The sequence below is a fragment of the Pipistrellus kuhlii genome, unplaced genomic scaffold, assembly GCF_014108245.1.
Source record: "Pipistrellus kuhlii isolate mPipKuh1 unplaced genomic scaffold, mPipKuh1.p scaffold_m20_p_12, whole genome shotgun sequence".
Classification (NCBI taxonomy): Eukaryota; Metazoa; Chordata; class Mammalia; order Chiroptera; family Vespertilionidae; genus Pipistrellus; species Pipistrellus kuhlii.
In genome coordinates this window covers 7451856-7473583 of record NW_023425427.1, presented here as the reverse complement: position 1 = coordinate 7473583, position 21728 = coordinate 7451856, and the positions used below count along the sequence as shown (strand labels likewise).

At 36.0% G+C, this 21728-nt stretch overlaps 1 protein-coding gene across 4 annotated transcripts in view; it reads left to right on the top strand.

Moving 5' to 3' along the window:
* Positions 1-21728, top strand: part of MUSK (muscle associated receptor tyrosine kinase) — a 65654-nt gene that overhangs the window by 13613 nt on the left and 30313 nt on the right. For 2 of the 4 annotated variants that reach the window (XM_036433043.2, XM_036433042.2), the window contains exons 4-8: positions 730-857; positions 1850-1991; positions 7619-7648; positions 15126-15155; positions 18525-18649. In XM_036433043.2, coding sequence (XP_036288936.1) covers positions 730-857; positions 1850-1991; positions 7619-7648; positions 15126-15155; positions 18525-18649 — 455 coding nt within the window. The remainder of the gene's footprint in view (positions 1-729; positions 858-1849; positions 1992-7618; positions 7649-15125; positions 15156-18524; positions 18650-21728) is intronic. The other 2 variants (XM_036433047.2, XM_036433046.2) reach the window with 1 other exon arrangement.

Genomic DNA, 21728 nt, shown 5'->3' with positions numbered 1-21728 from the left:
GTCCTGAACTTATCAATTCTTCTATATATGAGATTTAATAACTTCTTCCTCTAAAAGCTTGAAGAATAAAAATTACCTGACATAAACTATTTCTTCTGAAAGAATTGGTTTAAGAATATTTCATAAAATGATAAATTACCCTTCTTTCCTTTGCAGAGTAGATTAACCATAAATCGCATGACAGAATCTGATTACTAATATAATAACATCTGGTTTACTTTCTAGAGGATAAATGTACCTAATTTTTTTTAGTCATCAAGTTTAATAGTCTAATGAAGATGGAAACTAAATGGAAAGTAGGTCATAACTCAGAATTATATTAAAAAATGTAAGCTTAAATATTTTTTTCAAATGTTTTCATGTCTGTGTCCATGAATTAAATTATGTTGAATTGTTATAGTGACAGGTAATTTTAATAAACTTTTTGTTAACTATCTTTTAAAGTGAAGAATATTGTAACTTCAAGCTAGTATGTTTCATAAATTTATATTTTTCAAGTTTTTGATAAAACAGTGATAACCTAAACTTTAGAAATGACTTCTGCTTGTTATCCACTAAAAGACTGCTCTAGCACTTAGTAAATTTTATACTCTAATATGCCTAAAATTGTTCTTAAAATTAATATTTAGAATTAAATAGAAAGTTTAATTCTAAATATCCATTCTAAGAAGCTCTAAGTTTAATAAAGTCATATTGCCTTGTTAATTTTGAATGTTTGTTTCCCTTTAGAACCTAAAATAACTCGTCCTCCCATAAACGTAAAAATAATAGAAGGATTAAAGGCAGTTCTACCATGTACTACAATGGGCAATCCCAAGCCATCGGTGTCATGGATTAAAGGAGATAGTGTTCTCAGGGTAAGTGATTATTGTGTTAAAACATAAAACATATTTTGAAATACAAGAATCCATAGCAAACTCCCATTATACACTTAAAAATTTTAAGGCAAACCAGCTAGGGCTGGCTACAGAAAAACGAGATGGGTACCTGTAGTGTCAGGGAGGAAAAAGGAAGCAAAGCAAAAGCAAAGCAAGAGGCTGTTTTGTTGGCTGGTTCAATACTGGATCATAAAGACGTACCAAATAAAAAAGATGGAACTAAAAGCCATGCTTTGGACCTGATGTACAGTTTCTGGGAGGAGAGAGAGAAATGAGGTTTGGAAGAAAAGGAATGAGAACACTCGGGAGTGGAGTTAGAGCTTGTAGACTCAAGTCTGATGAACAAGCATACATCTTGACAAATACCCCAATCACAAAGAGTAGTCAAAAGTCATTATTTGCATGCTTATTTTGCACTGCTTTTGTATATTATTCTTACATAATAGAATATTCCATAGGGGATTCATACACACACACACACACACACACACACACACACACACAGGTCAAATAATTCAGTATCAAATCAATTAGTGTTTTTAGAATTTAAAATAAAACACATAATATTAAATATTTTGTGGTAATCTATATGCTTCTCTGACTTTCCTTTTCCTATAAATGTTGGTGCATTTCCAACAATAAAAGCAAGGGGTGGCTCTATAAATGTTACTGAATATTTAGAGTCCTAGAAGATAAATTTTTTAACTTGGATATGGTTTTTAGGAAATCAAATAAGCCTTGGTGTAATCAGGTGATGAAAGAAAATAAAAATAAATTAAACGTATGTGATGATTATTAATTTAGGTAACCTTGTACTATCTCATTTACTATAAAATATTATACATTATAGGTGCCAAATATAAATGTTCAAAATTATATTTTTGATGATAACAATGATGACAATAACTTGATGAAATGTGTCCTTGATAGAGCCATGGACTTTTTAAAATTCATGTGCCTATCCCTGGCAGGAAAATTCCCGCATTGCAGTTCTTGAATCTGGGAGTTTAAGGATTCATAACGTGCAAAAGGAAGATGCAGGACATTATCGATGTGTGGCAAAAAACAGCCTCGGGACAGCATATTCCAAATTGGTGAAGCTGGAAGTTGAGGGTAAGGAGCTGCATTCCTTCCACTGAGTGCTATCAAGAGGGGCCTCAAGTTCTGCTGTGAAGGTTCTACTGTATGTAGCTGGCAAAAGTATAGGTGTAGGTAATTCAGTTCCCTGAACTGTTCCAGATATTAGACTCTAAGATCAAGACTGTGAAAAAAAAAATAAAAAAAAAAAAAAAGAAAAGAAAAAAGAAAAGAAAAGAAAGAAATTTTCATTGGAATAGTAAGTCATATTCTATCTATTGCCTACAATCACAGGTAATTTTGACCAAAACAAATTAAATTCACTATGATACTAAAACTAAAGGACAGTACTTTAGAATTTCTGACTGGTATGGACAAGTCTCCCTGGTTAATAAATTTGAAGACATTTGATCTTTTGCAGTTTGTAGACATGACTGAAAATGTTACCAAAAGAAAATAATGTTTTTTTCAAACTGTATTGTTACAAAGCATTGAAAAAAACAACCTCAGAATGTATAATCAAAAACAGTTCTACTTCCATGAGATATATTGTTAAAATATATTTTTCATATTTAAAATGTCCTATAATCAACTAATTCAACAATTCTCTGTGAAAGTGCTTCACTGAGAAATCAGAATCCACATAGGACTAGTTGTTTTACCCATTTGGTTGTCAGATCCTTCTTGACCTAAAATTATAGCACATTTTGCTTAAAAATAGAAGCCGCCAGCACACCTGTGCTAGGTGAGCGAAGTGAATACAAAATCCTTCCCAACTCTTCCTGTTACAAGTTATTGAACTGATCTCTCTGGTTCCCAGTTTTCTCATCTGCAGAGTGGAGTTTGTTGTGAGTATTCAGTGAGGTGCTGACAGTAGTTAGCATGTATGGCCTTTTGTAAACACTGAGTAAATATTGATTAAGAATCATCACCTATTTTTCTGCTTTTCTCTTATCTGATTGATAGTAATTAGACTATCATACAATTATATCCTACTTCAATTGGGGAAGATGTTTAGGATACCCCACAGCTTACTTTGATTTCATCCTACCCTTAAGCCAAAATTTAATCATTCCTACATCTCCTCTTTCTCAATCATATAGTTTACTATTATTAGCTTCTTTAAGATTATTTTTATTTCCCAGTTAGAGCTTCCTCTCATAGCTCTAGTGATCTCACTTCCCACATTTACTTCTACTTGAAATAACATGTTTATTATGTTATTGCATCAACTGCTCGTAAAAATTTTATGAATTCCTCATGAAAATGAATGCAGTTGGTGAGAATAGGGACTGTCAAATGTAAAAAAAGGATGTATTCTCAGTCTAGTTGCTATAATTTAATATCTTCTAAGTTATCAATGCTAATAAAGGTCAGTATGCAACAATCAGTTGATGTTAATTTTACAGCGAAAAATAAGCATACAAACACATTCAGTTACACACTTTGACACATTGAATATCTGCGAGGATTCAGTGTTTGCTTGAACTATATGTGTAATGGTGCAGATTAATGTTATCCATTTGTTTACACTATCATAAATATTTTCCTCTTCAATATATGAGCTTCTGCATTATAATATATGATACTATTTTTTAAGTCACTATCTTCATAGATATTGAAATTATTCACTTTGACTTTGGCTAGAGAAAATTATAAAAAAAAATCTTCAATTATTGGAGTTCAATTACACCATTTAGTCCTACCTTGCCATTTAATTTTGTATCATGCTTATCAGTAAAACTTAATACTCTTTTCTTTCTTCCTAACATTTAAATGGTCATGCTCATTGCTTTAACATTTAATATATGCAGGAGATTTTCTTAAACTTGCTAATATTGAGAGTTGATCACAGTATTTAAAGTTACTCTAACAGTAGGCAAGATGATCTTTTTATCACACATGTCTAATTTCTACTCCATCCTAGTCCCTATTCAAATAGCTGATATACATGAAAATTTGTGACATGCTTAGCAAAATAGGTGTGCCCATGAAAATAATAAGCATTTATTAATGGCATTAACTATAATTATTATGATTAGAACTCAAAAATTACAGCAAATCTGTTTTGGTTCTTGAAGATCTGAAAAGTTGGCTTCCACTTAAAGAAATAGTTGAGGCATTTCCACAAGATATATAAATTCAGAAAAAGTAGGAAGCAACGTGACCTATTTAAAGGAAGGGCCAATTCAGCCAACTACTAAGAACAGGTGAAAATGCAACTGAGAAATGACTGGAAGAATCCCAAAAGTGCCTGCAAAGACCTCCTAGGTTGGCAATGGTGAGGGCGGAAGATGAATCTGGGCCATGGTCAGTCAGGGCAGATGAGCATTTGCTACATGTTGTGTCATTAACTCTGAAAATTAGTTTGAGCAGATTAGAAGAGCTCCACAGTGTCACTGGATTCTGAGCTACACTTATTGCAAATGAGTAGGAAAAGATAGGGCTTTATTCACCACTGCTAGCTTCTAATGAGGATATGCAGGCGAGGCTGTGGATTTGGTACAATGTGTTCACTAAAGCCTAGGTGTCATAACCAACAGAGAAATACCATTTAACACAAAGGCAAAGCTCCCTTTCTATATTGCCATCCTCAGTCGGTGTGTCTCTGAAACAACAATACAAATATATTTTGCCCTTCCATCTTATCTTACAAAGTTCAGACTGTGACATGCAAAATTACTGATGGAACTCCACCTCTAGTATGGTCAAACATAGATGTTTTTCTTAAAGGGTGAGCAATGGGATGGCTAGCACTTAAAAACATGAAATGCCTTATGTGGATTATTTTATTTAATCCACACTAATGATCTGTGACAAAGGTTTGTCATGGTGCTATTTTAGGAAACTGAGGAACAGAGAGGATAAGCTGCTCAGATAGAAGTGTCTAAGAAACTAATTAATGTTTAATGCTGTCTGTTCCATTAAAGAACAACATAGTCATGTGTGAGATTGTCCAGAATAGTGTCAGAAGGGGGATTAGGGAAGAAGCTGGAATTCTGTAAATAATTGAGACTATATTTTTTTTAAAAAAGAAAGACAGTGGGTATAACGTTTTCAATAAATTTAGCAGTGAAAAGGGTAGAGTCAAAAAAGTGAGCAGTAGCTGGAGGCATATAGGTAATGTTGGTTTGCAAAATTTCTCTTTTTAAAGGATAAAAAATGTTAAACTATTAATGAGAAGGAGTCTGGAGAGAAGGACATTTTGAACATGCGAGAGAGGGGGAGGATTCAAATATTGGTGGTGCTTGAGAAGGCAAAAGGGGTGTATTCAGGGGACAAGTGATGCGATCAACTTTATACAGAGGGTGACCACATGTCCCAGTTTTCCCAGGACGTTCTGGCTTACACCTGTTGTCCTGAAATAATTATTAATAGAGTCTCTCTACTACTTCCAAAAGTATCCAGACTTCAACGATAAATTATATGATCACCGTGCTTAGACAGGAAGAGAAAAGTTCCTTCCTTGTAATAGGAAGAAAGGAAAAAGCAGTGATACCAGTATAAACGAGTTAATACGTTTGGTGGATAGAATTTGAGAATGCTCTGTTCTGATGGTCTCTATTTCCTGTAGGAAGTAGAAAGTAAGTTTATCTTCTGAAAATACTTCTATAAGGGGGGGCAGAGGGATACAGAGAGTACAAGGGTTTAAAATAGCTGTGGAGAATGGGAGAGATGACTCACAAGGGAAACCGGGATTCCTGGGCGACATTAAATGGAGAATGGGACATGAATATAGAATGGGGGTTTTTATTGTTGGTTGGGTTTGTTTGTTTGTTTGTTTGTTTTGTTTTGTTTGTTTGTTTGGTTGGTTGGTTTTGTTTGTTTGTTTTTTGCCTAATTGCAGGTTATTTCCTCAGCTTTGCTCACCATTACAGGTATAAGTTCAGAAAAAGTAGAAAGCCAAATCCAGGGGCAAGAATCTGAGTTTTGCCAGAAAGTAAAGAAAACAGGGCAAAGGACTTGAGAATATTACAAGAGAATAATCAAAGCGATGAATAATGCAATCTTCATGTACCAAATAACACAAACCTCAATTAAACATTTACAGCTCCAGAAATTTGACAGATAAGATAATATGAAAATCTTATGACTATAAACACCTAGAAATTCTGGATTGGTTGTACGACTCACAAGAATAAAATGTAAATCTTCAGAGGTCAGGAACGAATAGGATCTTTTCAAACAGAGCCACATTCTCATGAGCTGGTTCTGCATTGTCCTGGAGGTAATGAGAGATGATGTGCCCATCTCTACAACCTAGAATATTGGTTTTAAGACTCTTAAGGGACAGTAGACAAGGTTCTGGGATCCTGTGAAGTAGAGGTTGGCATGAGATCCTTTGCATAAAGCTGAGAATTACTGATGTGAAAAGATGGGCCAAAAAAATTCCATCCATAGGCTCAGAAAAACAACACAGAGGCTTGTCTGTCTCTACCTGGACTCCAGGTGTGCGAGAGGGAAAACAGGTCTGCTTATGAATGAATATTCAACACTCAGGACTATATCCCACATAGGTTTGATATCCAATTCATATTGTTAGCCCAGATGGAAAATTCCCCGATAGAGAAATTAACATTAAAATTGCTCCCAAGTAAAAAATTTTACAACAAAAACTCTAAAAAGAAGTATCTTGCCCTGGCCAGTTGGTCTTAGTTGGTTGGAGCACTGACCTGTGCCCCAGAAGGTTGCAGTTAGGTTGCAAGTTCAATCTCCAGTTAGGGCGTATATGGAAGGTAACTGATCAATGTATCTCTCTCATATCAATGTTTTTCTCTCTCTCTTCCTTTATTTCTAAAAATATCAATAACATTCTAAAAATATATGTCTTACCCAGGTTAGATAGTATTTTCATAATAAAGCCAACTAAGGATGAGTTCACAATGCAAATTCATAGCATCCACAGCAAACAACCTGCCTTGAGTGAGAGGCAGCTGGCACAATGTACATAGCTTTAAGCCATTCAGACAAAAAAAAAATTGGGCAAAATTGAAGTTGGAACCAAGGGAGGGTTCTCAATCAGCAATACTAGTGGGAAGAGGTGGCTTAAGATCAGGACAAAGCTGAGAGCCCCAGAGCAGACCAAGAACAAGAACAGAGCCCTTCTAGGCAGAAGGTTACTGTAGGCTTTCCTGCGGCTTAAACAACTTCTCATTTGCAGGGGGTTCCCAAAGCAGAACCCCGTGTCAACACTTGGGGGAGGCATTAATGGGGAATGAGGATAGAAGGACAACCATTTGGCAAATTTAAGTGGCCTCAAAGCATGAGTGCCCATCCCTTATCTGGGCACTTGAGTCTGTCAGTCTATTGCTCAGCAGTCTGAAAGGCTTCATCACATACTCATAGGGCTGACCAGTTCTATTGAAGGCATTTTAAAAAAGAATTTTTGAAACCTTTGCAATGCATAAGACAATAAGTAGAGTTGCAAAAGACCAAAATAAATTGTGTGTGTGTGTGTGTGTGTGTGTGTGTGTGTGTGTGTGTGTGTGTGTGTAAAAATATCCATACATATAACTATCAGAGATCAGGACAAATTTCAGAAATATTAAACCTCGGCTGTCTTCTTTCCTAGAGATGACACTGCCTTATTGCTTCTAGAAAAGTAGAAGCAATCATGTAATGTTTACACATTTGATTTGCTTTTTTCTTTGTTTATACTGCAGCTCTAAATATGACAAATGCCACAGAGAGAGGTATTTAAAACCCCAGTGTGTGCTGTGCTCTCGGTGATTGCAATTTTAATAAAATTTGCAGTGGTCCTGTTCCCGGCATCGATTCTACTTTTTGATGCCACTAACAGGTTTGATTTGTTGTCATGGGTAACTGTGTATTTAAAAGCCAAACCAAGAAAGAAAAAAAAGAGGCACAAACCTTTGGTATCCCTGGAATTATCAAAAGGAAAATTAAATCTGCATGATTAATACGGTGCATGCTCTAAAAGAAGAGTTTGACCCATGCATTCTGATTTTAGGGGGTATTATGTTGCATTCTCATCTAAACATTTCTCTATTGCTTTTAAAAAACAGTGGTAAAGTGGTCCTTTGGTTGAAGAGTTGTCAGTAAAGGCCTCTAATGAAAAAAGTGTTATATTATTATTTTAGGACTGAAAAGACAATAGTTCAAATTAGTTTAAAATAGTTTAAAAATGTTTCAAAAATTTGTCTTAAATTATTTAAGATAATTGAAGTGTTTAATATAATGTTTGCATTATATTAACTGAAATGAGAAACTATCTGAAATATGCATACCCTAATTAGGCAAGATTTTTATTTCCACTTTTTAGGTATTAAAATAAGATGCACAAGTGAAAACATGCACCAAAAAAGAAGTGTTCTTTGAGTTTTCATTCATTAATTCATCCAACAAAGTTTCATGGAGTGATTTTGCAGGCAGTGTGCAAGACAGAGAAGGTTAAGCCTTCTTCAAGGCTTCATTTCAAAATGTAAATATTTCAATCATGCAAAGATATCCAAGAAAGCTATTAGAACTCTAAGGCAAAGTGAAATTTGAATAATATTGCATTCAGTTATTTCCGTCAGAAATAACTTTTAAATTTTAATTAGTATATTCATTTCCATGAATACAAGTTTTCATGAATATATAAGGCATAATTTTTGGAGGAAGTTTAATGTACTGGACAATAACATGGACTCTAAACTCCTGAGAACATTACCTCGGTTCCAGAGTCTAGAGTAAACTGTCTAAGTTCAAATCCTGGCTCCACTACTTACAACCTGTGTAACTTCAGGTAGGTTACTCAGTCTCTGTGCCTCAGTTTCCCCACGTGTAAAGATGAGGTTAATAATACTCTCACTCAAAGTTATGGAAAGATAAACTTACATAATATATTTAAAGTTCTCATAAGAATTCTTGGCAGAGAATTATGATTCAAATAATAGTTATTTTCAATGTTGGTTCTATGGCTAGTATAACTTCTGAGCAACAAAAAAAATATTTAAACACTTGAAAACAATTATAGTTCTTTATTCTGTGTGTCATCTTTATCTTTGAGACAGAAGTATTATAAAATTCAATGGCAAAGACAAAAAATTTCATTTAAAGTAGAGTTAAGCCCAGCTGGAGTAGCTGAGTGGTTGAGCACTGACCTATGAACCAGGAGGCCATGGTTTGATTCCTGGTAAGCGCTCATGCCCTGGTTGTGATCTTGATCCCCAGAGGGGAGTGTGCAGGAGGCAGCCAATCAATGATTCTCTTTCATCATTGATGTTTTTTCTCTCTTTCCCTCTCTGAAATCAATTAAAATATACTAAAAAAAAAGTTGGTTTTTATTAACTTTGGCCCTGTCAGAAGAATAGCAGTAGACTTCAAATCTGGAATGGGCCCTAGACGTCACATAACTCAATCCTTTACTTTACAGATAAGAAAATTTAAGATCAGAAATATTATTACTACTTTACTCAAGTTAGCAAGGAGCTTGGATGTCCTGATTCTGATGTCAATATATCTTTCCTTTCTCTATATTTATGCTGTGTAGATCAGTGTTCTGGAGCATTCGCATGCTTTAGCATCGGATAAACCTGGGTGTTAATCCTGTTTCTGCCACTTACTACCCTTTTTCCCCGAAAATAAGAGTGTCTTATATTAATTTTTGCTCCCAAAGATGCGCTAGGTCTTATTTTCAGAGGATGTCTTATTTTTCCATGAAGAAGAATACGGTACACATTTATTGTTAAATGAAAATAAAGGAAATTTATTACCTGTAAACGGTACTGTAGCACGGTAGTTGTCAACACAAACCAGACAAACTGTGAATGCTACAGTATCAAGAATTTACTCATTTATTCAATGACAATCATGTCATCATCTTCTGGAACATCATCATAACAATCCAATTCCTGAATTTCCTGGTGAATTTCTTGTGACTCCATTTCTTTCAGAATCAGTGGACCAAATCTCTCATGTTTAGCAAAAGCATTCTAAGGCAGAGCCTAGGGAGGGCCTTATTTTTGGGGGGATGCCTTATATTTCACTCAGAAGGAAACCTGTAAGTAGGTCTTATTTTCGGAGGATGTTTTATTTTCGGGGAAACACAGTAGTTATGCAAGGTTGGATAATTTACATAACCTCTGCAAGTCTATTTCCTCATTTGTAAAATGGAGGCATATCCATGAGAGTATAGAGTTCTTAAACTATCCACTGCCTACCTGGTAGTTCTTTGATACACATTGGCTGCTGTCGGTATTGTCTGTTGTTTACATTGCTTGAGAGCTAAAGGACTTCTACCCAGAGAATATTGCTCGTTAGGTTTCTCAAATTTCACAAATAGAATGTCAACATTACCAACTGCTTCTCTTGCTTCCAAAGAACATAAATCTTCCCTCAAGCAGCAATGCTTTGTACCTGCATACTCGGTACTTGTTAGAGATTATAACTTTGCCTTGGCCCCACGGTGACAAGCAATTTAAGAAGCTGTGTGAAGATGTGCCTTTGCTGGAAAACTGCAAAGCAACTGTTTAGAGCTAACTTTTCCTATAAACCACATGTGTCAAACACAAGGCCCGCGGGCCAAATCCGTCCCGCCAGGCCTTGCAATGTGGCCCGCACCGCGCTGTCATCACTGCACTCCGCTGCGTTTCCATCACAATGACAGTTTATGACTGTTCAGTAAACCATTCGGCCCGCGATTTAGGCTGGATTTTAGATTTTGGCCCCTTCTCTGATTGAGTTCGACACCCCTACTATAAACAAACAAACAAACAAATAATATAACAACATGAAAGTGAAGGTGACCTTAGTGCACATCCTGAATTATATCATATGTTACTCACCACATAAATAGCCATTTGGCAAAAATTTTGTTGAAAATATTGATCATTCCATCAGTCATCGCTCTGAAGTAAATCTCTAGTGAGAATTTGCTTTTAAAAATTTAGTGCCTGGAGGGGGGAGGGGGGGGGGAAGGAATGGTCTCTTTTGAGAAACTGGTATTTTTCTTTACTTCCTGTAATGATAACTATTTATTTTCTTTTGCATCATTTTTTGCCTTAGCTGGCATGTATCTCAGAATCCAATTTGAAGTTTAGTCACAGTATATTACAGTAAACCAACCAGAAATCTCCTTTTCCCTGATGCTCAAGTGTTATTTAATTTCTTTTTAGTATACTCACTTCAAAACTTTTTTGGAAAGAGGTAGAATTAACAAAGTTGATGGATTAATGGAATTTTTCCTTCAGGGTAGTCGTTCTAAAACATCAGTGCAGATCTTATTAGAAGGCATAGCTCCAGGATGCATTCCCCAGAGCTTTGGATCTGATATGTCTGTGTTAAATCCTTTTAACAATTTCCTAGGATCCTTTTGCAGATAGCCTATGAACCACATTTTGAGAAACACTAATTTAAAGATTTCTACTTGGAATATCTTAATTCCAGCTGAAGCTTAAAAATTTAAGGAGAAAATTAGCTTTCCATAATTAGTAAGATAACTGTTAGGATAGCTTCAAATTTATTAATTTGTTGAATACCTAACTATATTCCATGTAATGAATTAATTTCTAAGGATATAGAAATAAATAATGGTTTATTTAATAAGGAATATAGACATGTAAGGAAGTAATTACAATAATTAAAGTTTAATATATTTGCAATGATATAAGTTTGTACAGGATACACACACAGGACAAGGGAGATAGTGAGAGGTCAGGGGAAGCTTCAGATATGTGAGGTCCAATGGGCTTTGATTGATGAATCACAACCAGCTCATGGTTCAGATCATATCACAATGAGGGAGGCAAAAATAAAGGTTTATCATGCAAACACAGTCTGACACTAACTTATAACCAGGGAATAAAAGGACTACAGAGTTTGGGAGAGGACCTATTAATGGTGTTATAAAAACCAGAGTGAGCTGCAATTTGACTCACAGACTAACACTGAGATTATATCCTATTGTATCCTCTTTTGGATATAGTTTTTAAATGGGTATATAACTACTATATCATCAGCATGGAATGTACAGTTTAGGCACCCCATCTCAAAGGTCACAGAAATGTTCCCGATTAAAGACACTTTGATACACAGGATGCTATGGTGTCACTTAAGATTAAGGTTGTGGCTCCTGCTTCTTTCCCCAGCTGAAATATCTGGTTAGTTATCATAATAGTAATAATAATATATATGGTATATAAAGAATACATTTTGGTTTTTAATAAATGTTAGCTTCTTTGACTACTATCACAGCTCAAGTATCTTCCATTTCATGACACCAAATACAAAATGTTATTTGAAAATAAACTATGATTTTTTTTTTTGTTAATCCTCACCTGAGGACATTTTGTCATTTGGTTTTTGGAAGGAGTGAAAGGGAAGGAAGAAGGGGATGGGAGAAAGAGAGAGAAACACTGATGTAAGAGAGACACATCGATTGGTTGCCTCCCACAAACACCCCGGTCAGGGTTGGGGATAGAACCTGCAATCCAGGTATATGTCAGATCCGAACCCACGACCCATAGGTGTGCAGGAAGCTGCTCTCATCACTGAGAAACAACAGCCATGACAGAAAGTAAACTATGATTTTGATACCAGATGTACCATGATTATCTAAGATATTAATATTTGAGGAAGATGAATGAAGGATACCTGGAAACTATATTATCTTGGCTACTCTTCTGTAAATCTACACTTATTTCAAAATAAAAACCTTTCAAAAGGGTAAAATAAGAAAGGTTTCTGTCCTGGTAATTACACAGGCTAGTTCTCCCATTAGTAACAGACAAAAAAGAGATTCTTTTTAAAAGAATAAAAATAGTGAATTGAAACTTAAGTCCAACTTTTTATCGGCTTATGGTTAAACCACTAATATATTTTCTGAATTACTTTAACAAAAAATACTCTTAATAGTTGGTCTATCTATGTCTGAGACTGAAGTAAAAAACAAACAAACAAACAAAAAAACAAAACAAAAACAAGTTAACTTCATGTGGCTCGTCTCTGAATTAGCTGGTAAACACTTCGTGCGTGTAGTCATTATTCATCACCCGTACTTACGAGCTCGGAAAATATTATTATATCAAAGGCCACAGAGAGGTTTCCAACCACAGCCACTTAGAGGATCGTGATGTCACAGAGACAGGCGAGCCTTCCTGTGAGCAGAGAGTCGCTGTCTGTGAGGATGCTGTGTATGTTTTCTAAGGGCCTTGCACTGGGACTCCTTCAGAGATGGAGCCACGTGAATAAACCTCCCCAAGCATAGCTCTGCTTCAAAGGGAGCAGAAATGTAAACAGCAGGGCACACCAAGATCAGATTTGTTTGCTTTAGCATTTAAGAAGTTAGAAAAGAAAAACCAGGTATTGACTTAGGTTTATTGTTATGTATATCAGATTTTCTCTTAATGATCGGAAAACAAAACAAGATTCAGTTCAGAAACCGTGTTCCACAGAGCCTCAATGTGATCACTTTTCAACCACCCCTGGGCCGATTTTTTTTTAAAGTAAAAACAATAAAAACAATTCAAATGACCCTTTTTGTTTTTTGTGATGCTTGTTTCTAACAGGAATCTCCAATGTCTAAAAGAGGATACTAGATGAGACAAATATAGCCTTTTACAAAGTGATTCAAAGAATTCAGTACTGATTAGCATCCATGTTTTAATAACAGGGCCTAGGGAATGGATTTCTCTTTCTACGGCACATAGATCTGATATAGAGGGAACAAGAAAACAATGAGGAAATCTGTGATCTCTTGCTCTGGTGGTCTTGTGTTCAGTGCATGCAGTGGTGCCTTTAAGAGGTTTAGAAAAGAGAATTACTCTGACATTTCAAAGGTATGTTATCTTAGATGCTTAAGAACAGTGGACAGGCTCACTTACGGTGAAGAGTGACCTTTGCTAAGGAAGCTACAGGCCTGGGACGTGACTCCCCACCACGGCCTGCCCAGTTGGACATTTCTGATCAGACCATCCTGCATGGTTACTCCCAGTCACTGAGCTTGTCAGGGCTGCCACGTGAACCCCCCTGAGCAGGTCACAGTTTTTTTGTTCACAGAAATTTTAAGTAGTCTTTGATCTTGCTACTTAAAAATAAATAAGAACATGCCACTGATTTGGTTGGTGAAGGCAGGAAAAGTTCAGATAGAGAAAACTATAAATGAAAAATTATGAGTTCATTTACATTTAAGAGGATTGGTGTTAAGTGTAGAAATGAGGCCTTCTCACTATGATGCTACATACAAAGCAAAAAATTTCTGGCTCTGCACCTGCAGCAAATCTCTCTCAGATTCCTTGTCTGGAAAATCGGCTGAGAAATATCCATTATGTATAATCAAAAGGATATGGTCAGAGTTAAATTAAATGAGATAATATATAATGTGTGCAAATATCCATAAACTGCAAAGAACTATGCAATGTATTTTCAGCATTGAAAGTAGTTAACAATAGCATTATTTTAGAATTATAAATGTAAGTTGCAGTTAACTTATCATTAATTTGAAGAAAGGTCTAAATTGACATGAACAAATAAACCTTCCCAGAAAGAAAAATAGAGTTTCATGTGGGAATCTGTATTAAACCTTGTCTCTTTTCTATAATTTTTTAATGTAATGAATTATCAATTCTATCTACCCAAGTTAGACATTTTTACATTTTCTTTGTAGCTTGCTTCACTCGCAGTCTCCTAGCAGATGGTGAACTCATCCTCTGTGCTCTGAGCAGCCTCTGAGAGCTGAAACAGAGGGACTCTCAGCTGGTGACAGGCTCTGTTCTGCAGAAACCCCCTAATCCTCTGTTTACCACAACATGAGTCTATTGCCATAGAAATGATAGCTGAGATCCCAGATTCAACATCCCTGACTTCACAGCAGGGCCTTGTAAGAGGAGAAGCCACGCTAACAGGAAGAAACACATTTTGTAAGAAGAGAGTAGGGAGTCTGTTACCTTGAAAGAAAAGGTAATTGTCAACATAAATAAAAATGCATGAGTGAGCTATGTTGTTGGTGTGCTGTGGTTTACTTTCTGTGTAGTACTGCCTGGCTAACAACAATCATTTGAAATTTTACATCATGTAGTAGTTAGCTTTGAAAAGGTCAGCCTTTCCCTTGATTGCATTTGTTTTTTATTGAAATAAGAAACAAGCAGATTCTAATTACTTGTTGCACAACTGATATTCCCTTTTCATGCTGTGTTGTTTTTGTTTGTTTTGTCTTATTTTTATTAATAGAAGAAACTGAACCTGAGCAAGATAATAAAGGTATTTTTTTTTTCTTTCTGCACTGCTTCTTTTAAAATGTACGGCTCCATTCAATTGTTTATTTCTGCTGACCTCATAAACAACTCTAAGTGCCTTATTTTGGAAGAAAATAACATACGGTGTATGGGGAACATTAAGTCAGCATTTAACAGAGTGTTATTAGATGGGCTAATCTATTATATAATGTAATTGGTAACTATTTTATTAAGAAAAGATTGAATCAACAGAAATTTTAAAGTTGGTATTGCAAATTCTGAAAATGCAGACAAAGTGAAATGAGATAAATCAGCAGGAGACTATCAGTGTCACACAGGCTGGAATGGAAAGCAACCTTTTGACTGAAAGTCTTTGGGGAGGAGATGGTGTTAACATTTTTGAAGAAATGTAGAACTATGAAGGTGCCAGCTTGGGCTTTTATTGTTACTATCACAAAAAGACAAGTATTATGCAATTGCTCCAAACTAATTAAACAAATTAATTTTCAATTGTATGTAGTGCAAAATAGCTGAAAATCATTTGTTTTTGGGGGAAAAAACCCTCTCCTAGAACAAGTTTTTCTATGACCAATATTAGGCTGGAATTATTTGAAATGGCACCTCCGTATCATAGTAACTCAAATATGGTATTTGAGTTGTGTCCCTATTTCGAAACATCAGGCTACTTACAACTAAATTTAGATATAATAATTTCACCTGCTCCTGTTTATTTATTTATTTTAGTTTTATTTGTGTTTGCTTGCAATTTACTATCAGCCACTTTTTATTTAAATCAAGTAACCTTAAAAATTTCTGTAAGGAAAACTAGAAACATAAAGAAAAGAACAAGAGGAAATAAAATCAATGAGAGTGCACAGTGTCCTCTGAAATAATTGCTCAAACAGCATTTATATGGGACTGCATTCCTGTGGTCTTATTCCCTTACCAGAAAAAGTGAGGTAATTCATCTCAGCCAAACCGCTCATTAATTTCAGTCTTCATTTGGATCCCCGGCCCATTGGACTTCCATCACACACAGTGCAGTTTCAAAGTGTATAATGGCTGTATCTCCTGATTACAAATCCAGATCGTAACAGTGATAATCAATAATAAAACTAATGTATTTGAAAAGTACTTTGAAAAATGGAGAGACAGAGAAAAAGCGAAGGGAAAATGTTACGGTTCTGTTATAAAGGACTTTGGAATCACTGGCTACTTAAGCACAATTTTGAATATAAGATTCTCAACCTTCAGTTAGCACCGTAAACTTAGCCAAGAGAAATTAAGAGGCCCAAACTTATGACTAGATATCATGATAGAAAATGCAGGGATAAATATTGCCCGTGTCTATTTTCTATGTTGCCAATGAACAATAGGAAAGGAAATGGGCAAGAGCTCACAGTGAATTGAAGAATGATGGGTAACTCTATTGAAAAAAGAATGGATCATTTTTTTCTTTAAAAATCCATATCAAAACAGTTGTAGACATACTCCAAATTACTAAGTATTGTCATACCCCTTCTATTAAGCATCTTATTTATGTAACAAAAACATTTTTATATTATCTTTCATGCAAATAAAATACAAGTAGAAATAGTAAATATTTTACTTGATATGAAACATATCACATTACTTTTAAAATGAATGACCTCAAATGTAATTTCAATTTGTGGCTACCACTAAAATAATGGGAGTTTATTATTCAACTATGTCTATGTTTATTATTATAGATGTATTATTATCCAAGAAGTTTAGGCTGGCATTTATTTTTAATTGCAACGAGCTTTACTTTGTGTTTTATAAATGTGATGGAATTCCTTTTACCCAACTTTCATCTTTTGTGCTTAGGACATATGGGTAATAGCAATATCAGTGTTTTTGCTGATAAAACGTGATTGAAAATAAAGCTTTATATTCCTTCACCCAAGAATTAAACAAACATAACTTCTGATTCTTCATTCTCCTCAACTCTGTTCCATTCTGCAACCCTTCACCCTGAGTTGTAGGATGGAGAAGCCCTGACCTGGAGAACTTACCTGCTGCATGCTAACGCCACACCTTCTTGTTTGCAAGGTAGCTAGGAGAATGATGGCCCAGAGAGGGCTGAGATACTCATAGTATGTACAAGTCCCAGTCTCACCAATCAGAGGCGTAACTCATTCACTCAGTTATTATTCATTTAACAAATATTTATGAATGTCCACCAGGATTCTGGATCATCTATCTATCTATCTACCTATCATATGTCTATCAATTGGCCTGTATAAATGAACCCAGCAGCTCTGCCTTTTGTGATGCCTACATTCCAAGTAAAGAGCCAAAAAAACAAAAAATCAATAGTTAAGACATGATGATAAATGCTATGACAAAACATAAACAAGAATAAAGCAATGGATCCAGGGAACATTATGATAAGGAGACATTTGTGTTGAAACCCAATAGATCAGTGGTTCTTAATCTTTCTAATGCCACAACCCTTTAATACAGTTCCTCATGTTGTGGTGACCCCCAACCATAAAACTATTTTCATTGCTACTTCATAACTGTAATTTTGCTGTTAATGAATCGTAATGTAAATATCTGTGTTTTCTGATGGTCTTAGGCTCTACAGCAGCAGTTCTCAATCTGTTTGCTGCTGCTGTCACCCTTTTACAGCAACTATGGGAGTGAAGTAATCCCATTACAAGCTGTTCAAAGACCCTTCTTTTTTCAGATTCTCAGAGACAATGGGACCCACAAAATGATCATTTCAATAGTCTCACACTAAAAAAAAAAAATGTATGACACATAAGGATAGCCCTAACACCTACAAGAGTTATTTTGGCCAAATGATGAATGTGGACTCAAGTATGCTATATAATCTAGGTCTCCATTATTGTTGCCAGAAAACATTAGAAAAAAACAAGATTACATGGGTTCATCCTTGCTAGGATGCCAGCCAGCTTATGGTAGTTGTCAGGTGCTCACAACTTGAGCCAAATTGGGAGAAATCTCCTATTAGATGCTCAGATGAGGTATTATGTTAGTCATTTTGGAGGAAATATACCCTGCCTCCTGGCTGGCTTGTGTTCTTGAGAAACTGAGAATGTCCAAGGGGGAAAGCCTCTGTCATACAGTCCTGATGGATACTTCTTTGGACCCATGCAGCATAATTGCAATCTTTTACCATTTCACCTTTGAGCCTTGTTGTTATGAAACTTCAATGGAGGTGCCACCTTCACTCGCTTTTTTTAAAATGTGTTTTATTGATTTCAGAGATAGGAACGGAGAGGGGTAGAAGCATCAATGATGAGAAAGAATCATTGACTGGCAGCCTCCTGCATTCTGTAAAGACCACTCTACTTTGACCACATCAGAGGAAAGAGGCACTCACCACTTCCTGTTTTCCTAACAGTTTTTGCCAGAATCCTGCGGGCTCCTGAATCCCACAATGTCACCTTTGGCTCCTTTGTGACCCTGCGTTGTATGGCAACAGGCATCCCTGTCCCCACCATCACCTGGTTTGAAAACGGAAATGCCGTGAGTACTATCTATGTGGGGATTTGTCTGGGGAAGACTCACTGGTGGTGAATTTCAGTATATACCACATATAGGGGTTGGCAAAAGTAGATTTCCAGTTGAGTACCCGAAACATGGTTTATTCTTTATTATTTATTAATTATCATATTATTTTCTATATACAAAAGTATAGAGCTACTTTTACCCATCCCTGTATTTGTAGTTACCCTGATCTCTATCACTGGTCTCACCTGCATCTCTCTTTTCAAATCCTTCCAATATTTTCATGCTAAAAGTCACTGCCATAGAAATTGAACACCAAGGGTTTACATTCCTTGTATCATGGGATATAGTAGAAAATCAAATTCGTTATGCCTTTGTGTAAAAGGGAAGTGTTAGCAATTCCTTCCCACACAAGTAAAATAATTTTTACAAAAATCATTTAAGCCTGGCTGGTGTGGCTCAGATTGTTGAGCATCAACCTAGAGGATCTGGAGGTCACAGTTTGATTCCTGGTTGGGGCACATGCCAGGGTTGTGGGCTCCGTGCAGGAAGCAGGTGATGAATGATTCCCTCAAATCTTTGAATTTTTTTCCATCTATTTCTCCCTCTCCCTTCCTCTCTGGAATCAATAAAAACATATTTATAAGAATTTATCACTTAGAATCAGTTCATTGCTAGAATCTACTTATTCATTCTTCCCCAATTTCCTAACTGCTATTTATGACTCGAACACATTTGGGGTAGGAAGAAGGGAGGAACAGTCATTAGGATGGAAACTGTCTAATTTAACTCTTTCAAGTCTGCTTTACAATTCTGTGCCTAACAAGTGTTTAAAACTGACTCTTCAGAAATCAGGGAATACTCAAGATGATGCCAGTGATGCACTTTCCTCAAGATCACTATCTCTTTTTCATCCCCCAATTTGTTAGTTGATGGGGAGTCTCTCTGAAGGCCTTTCTGAAAGATTTGAAAATAACTCCAACTCAGATCTTCTACAAACCTTGCATGTACAAACCTTTGGGTCCAGACCATTGAACAGAGCTACTACCTCTTTGCTCCCTCCATTGAAGCTGCTAGGTAGCCTGACTCTGCTTCTTAGATTTTATAAATGGGAATTAGACACCTATATGCTGTGTCAAGAAACTGCACTTGTGTCAGAGTCCCCAATATCATCTTCAAGTTTTATGATTCACTAAAAAGACAGAACCCAGATAAGCTGTTATACTTTTGGTTCTAGTTTATCACAATGAAAGGTATCGGGCTAAAATCAGTAAATTAATCAGTTGTTCTCTCCCAGTGGAGTTGCATGGAGAGTGCTTAATGGTCCAAGCAGTGATGTATGACAACATGTACAAATTATTATAACAGGGAAGCTGCAAACCTTGGTGTGCAGTTTTTACTGAGGCTTAGTTATGGAGGAATGGAGGGCTAACATGACTGATTTTAACTGATCTCCAGCCCCTCCAAAGGTTGAACTGATAAAGCATGTCCTGAGGTCCTTGGTGAACAATTCCCATTGTTAACATGAACTATCTGGCTTGGTCCCAGGTCTCAGGTATACAAAAACATGCTTATCAGACAGGATATTCCAAGGGATAAGGTTATCTCTCAGGAGCCAGTCAAAGGCCAGCTTTTTCTTTCTACTGTGCAGGGTTTGAGCAATCAAGCCCATTGATTAATCCTTTACTACACAACAGGGGACATATATCAACTCTCGAGGTGGTCCTATTGAGGACCTCTTTCATGCCTCAAGGAGATGGAGTGGGGATGGCTCTCAATATAGCTGAACAACTCAAACCTTGATCACTCATCTAAGGGATTCTCAGCTATTTTCATGTTCATGTTTTGAGGCATAGTCTCTGTCCTACTTTTTGGTGTCTTGGCCACAGTGTCCATATATTATCATATTACAATATATTAATGACAGCATTTTAAAGCCAAATGAATGTTCCAAATGAGGGGAGGAGGGTGAAAAAGGAGAGGAAAGAAAATGGAAGAAGTAGGCCACTGGATATGAAAAAAGAAAGAAAGAAAGAGAGAGAGAGAGAGAGAGAGAGAGAGAGAGAGAGAGAGAGAGAGAGAGAGAGAGAGAGAGAGAGAAAGAAAGAAAAAAGAAGGAAGGAAGGAAGGAAGGAAGGAAGGAAGGAAGGAAGGAAGGAAGGAAGGAGCCGCCGCCGCCGAGAAGGGGAAAGATGTGTGTGGAAAACTGTTGGTGAATGAAATTTGGGTGGATGTTGTAAATTAGAAAAAAGATTCCACATTCTAAGGCCTCCCCATCTAATGAAGAATGCCATCTTGCCTGTAGCACCCTCTAAAGCTTATAATTTATTTACTATTTTTATTTTCACTATTGGTTCTGCTGAAGGGCCTTTTATTTTCCTCTTCTGATACTTGAAAAAAACCTACCTTTCTCATAATTTGTTATTAAAATTGATTCTTCTTATCTAATTGTCTACCATGCACCTTCTTCAGAATAAATTAAGTGAATAAATGGATGTCATTTTATAAGCATGTAACTTGAGGTATGCTGGAGTAAGAATGAGGTGGGGAGTTAGAAGACCTAAGTTGTAAATGCTCCTCTCCAGTTAATGAAATTTTAGTGGAGTCCATTTACCTCTCAGACATCAATTTGCCCATGTCTATAATGACAGAGATGTCACATGTCTGGAGAAGGTGATCTCCAATATGACATCAGAGCTAACAGTCTCTAATTTTGCTAAATTATAATTAAGTAATTCATAGTCCTGTTCTTCTTTAGCTCTCCAATTACATCTTGTATCATTTAAAATTTGAATCTTATGTGGCAATACATTTTGTGGCTTTTCCATGGAGGCTGTTATAGTTGTCTTAAGTGTCTCAAGTTGCTAAAGACATGACGAAAGAAAACTGAGGGGCTGACAACATGACTCTACTAATTAGTCTTCTCCCTGGAAACAGTAATAAAGAAAAGCTATATGCTTTTAAAATAATCCTGAGTTTTCAAAAGGGTCTATCAGTTTAGAACTGGGCAATGTATGATTCTATCTGTTGGAGTTGAGAGTAATAAAAAAGTCAGGTGGTTTGAGTTAGTTTTTGTCTTATTGAGACCCCAACTTTA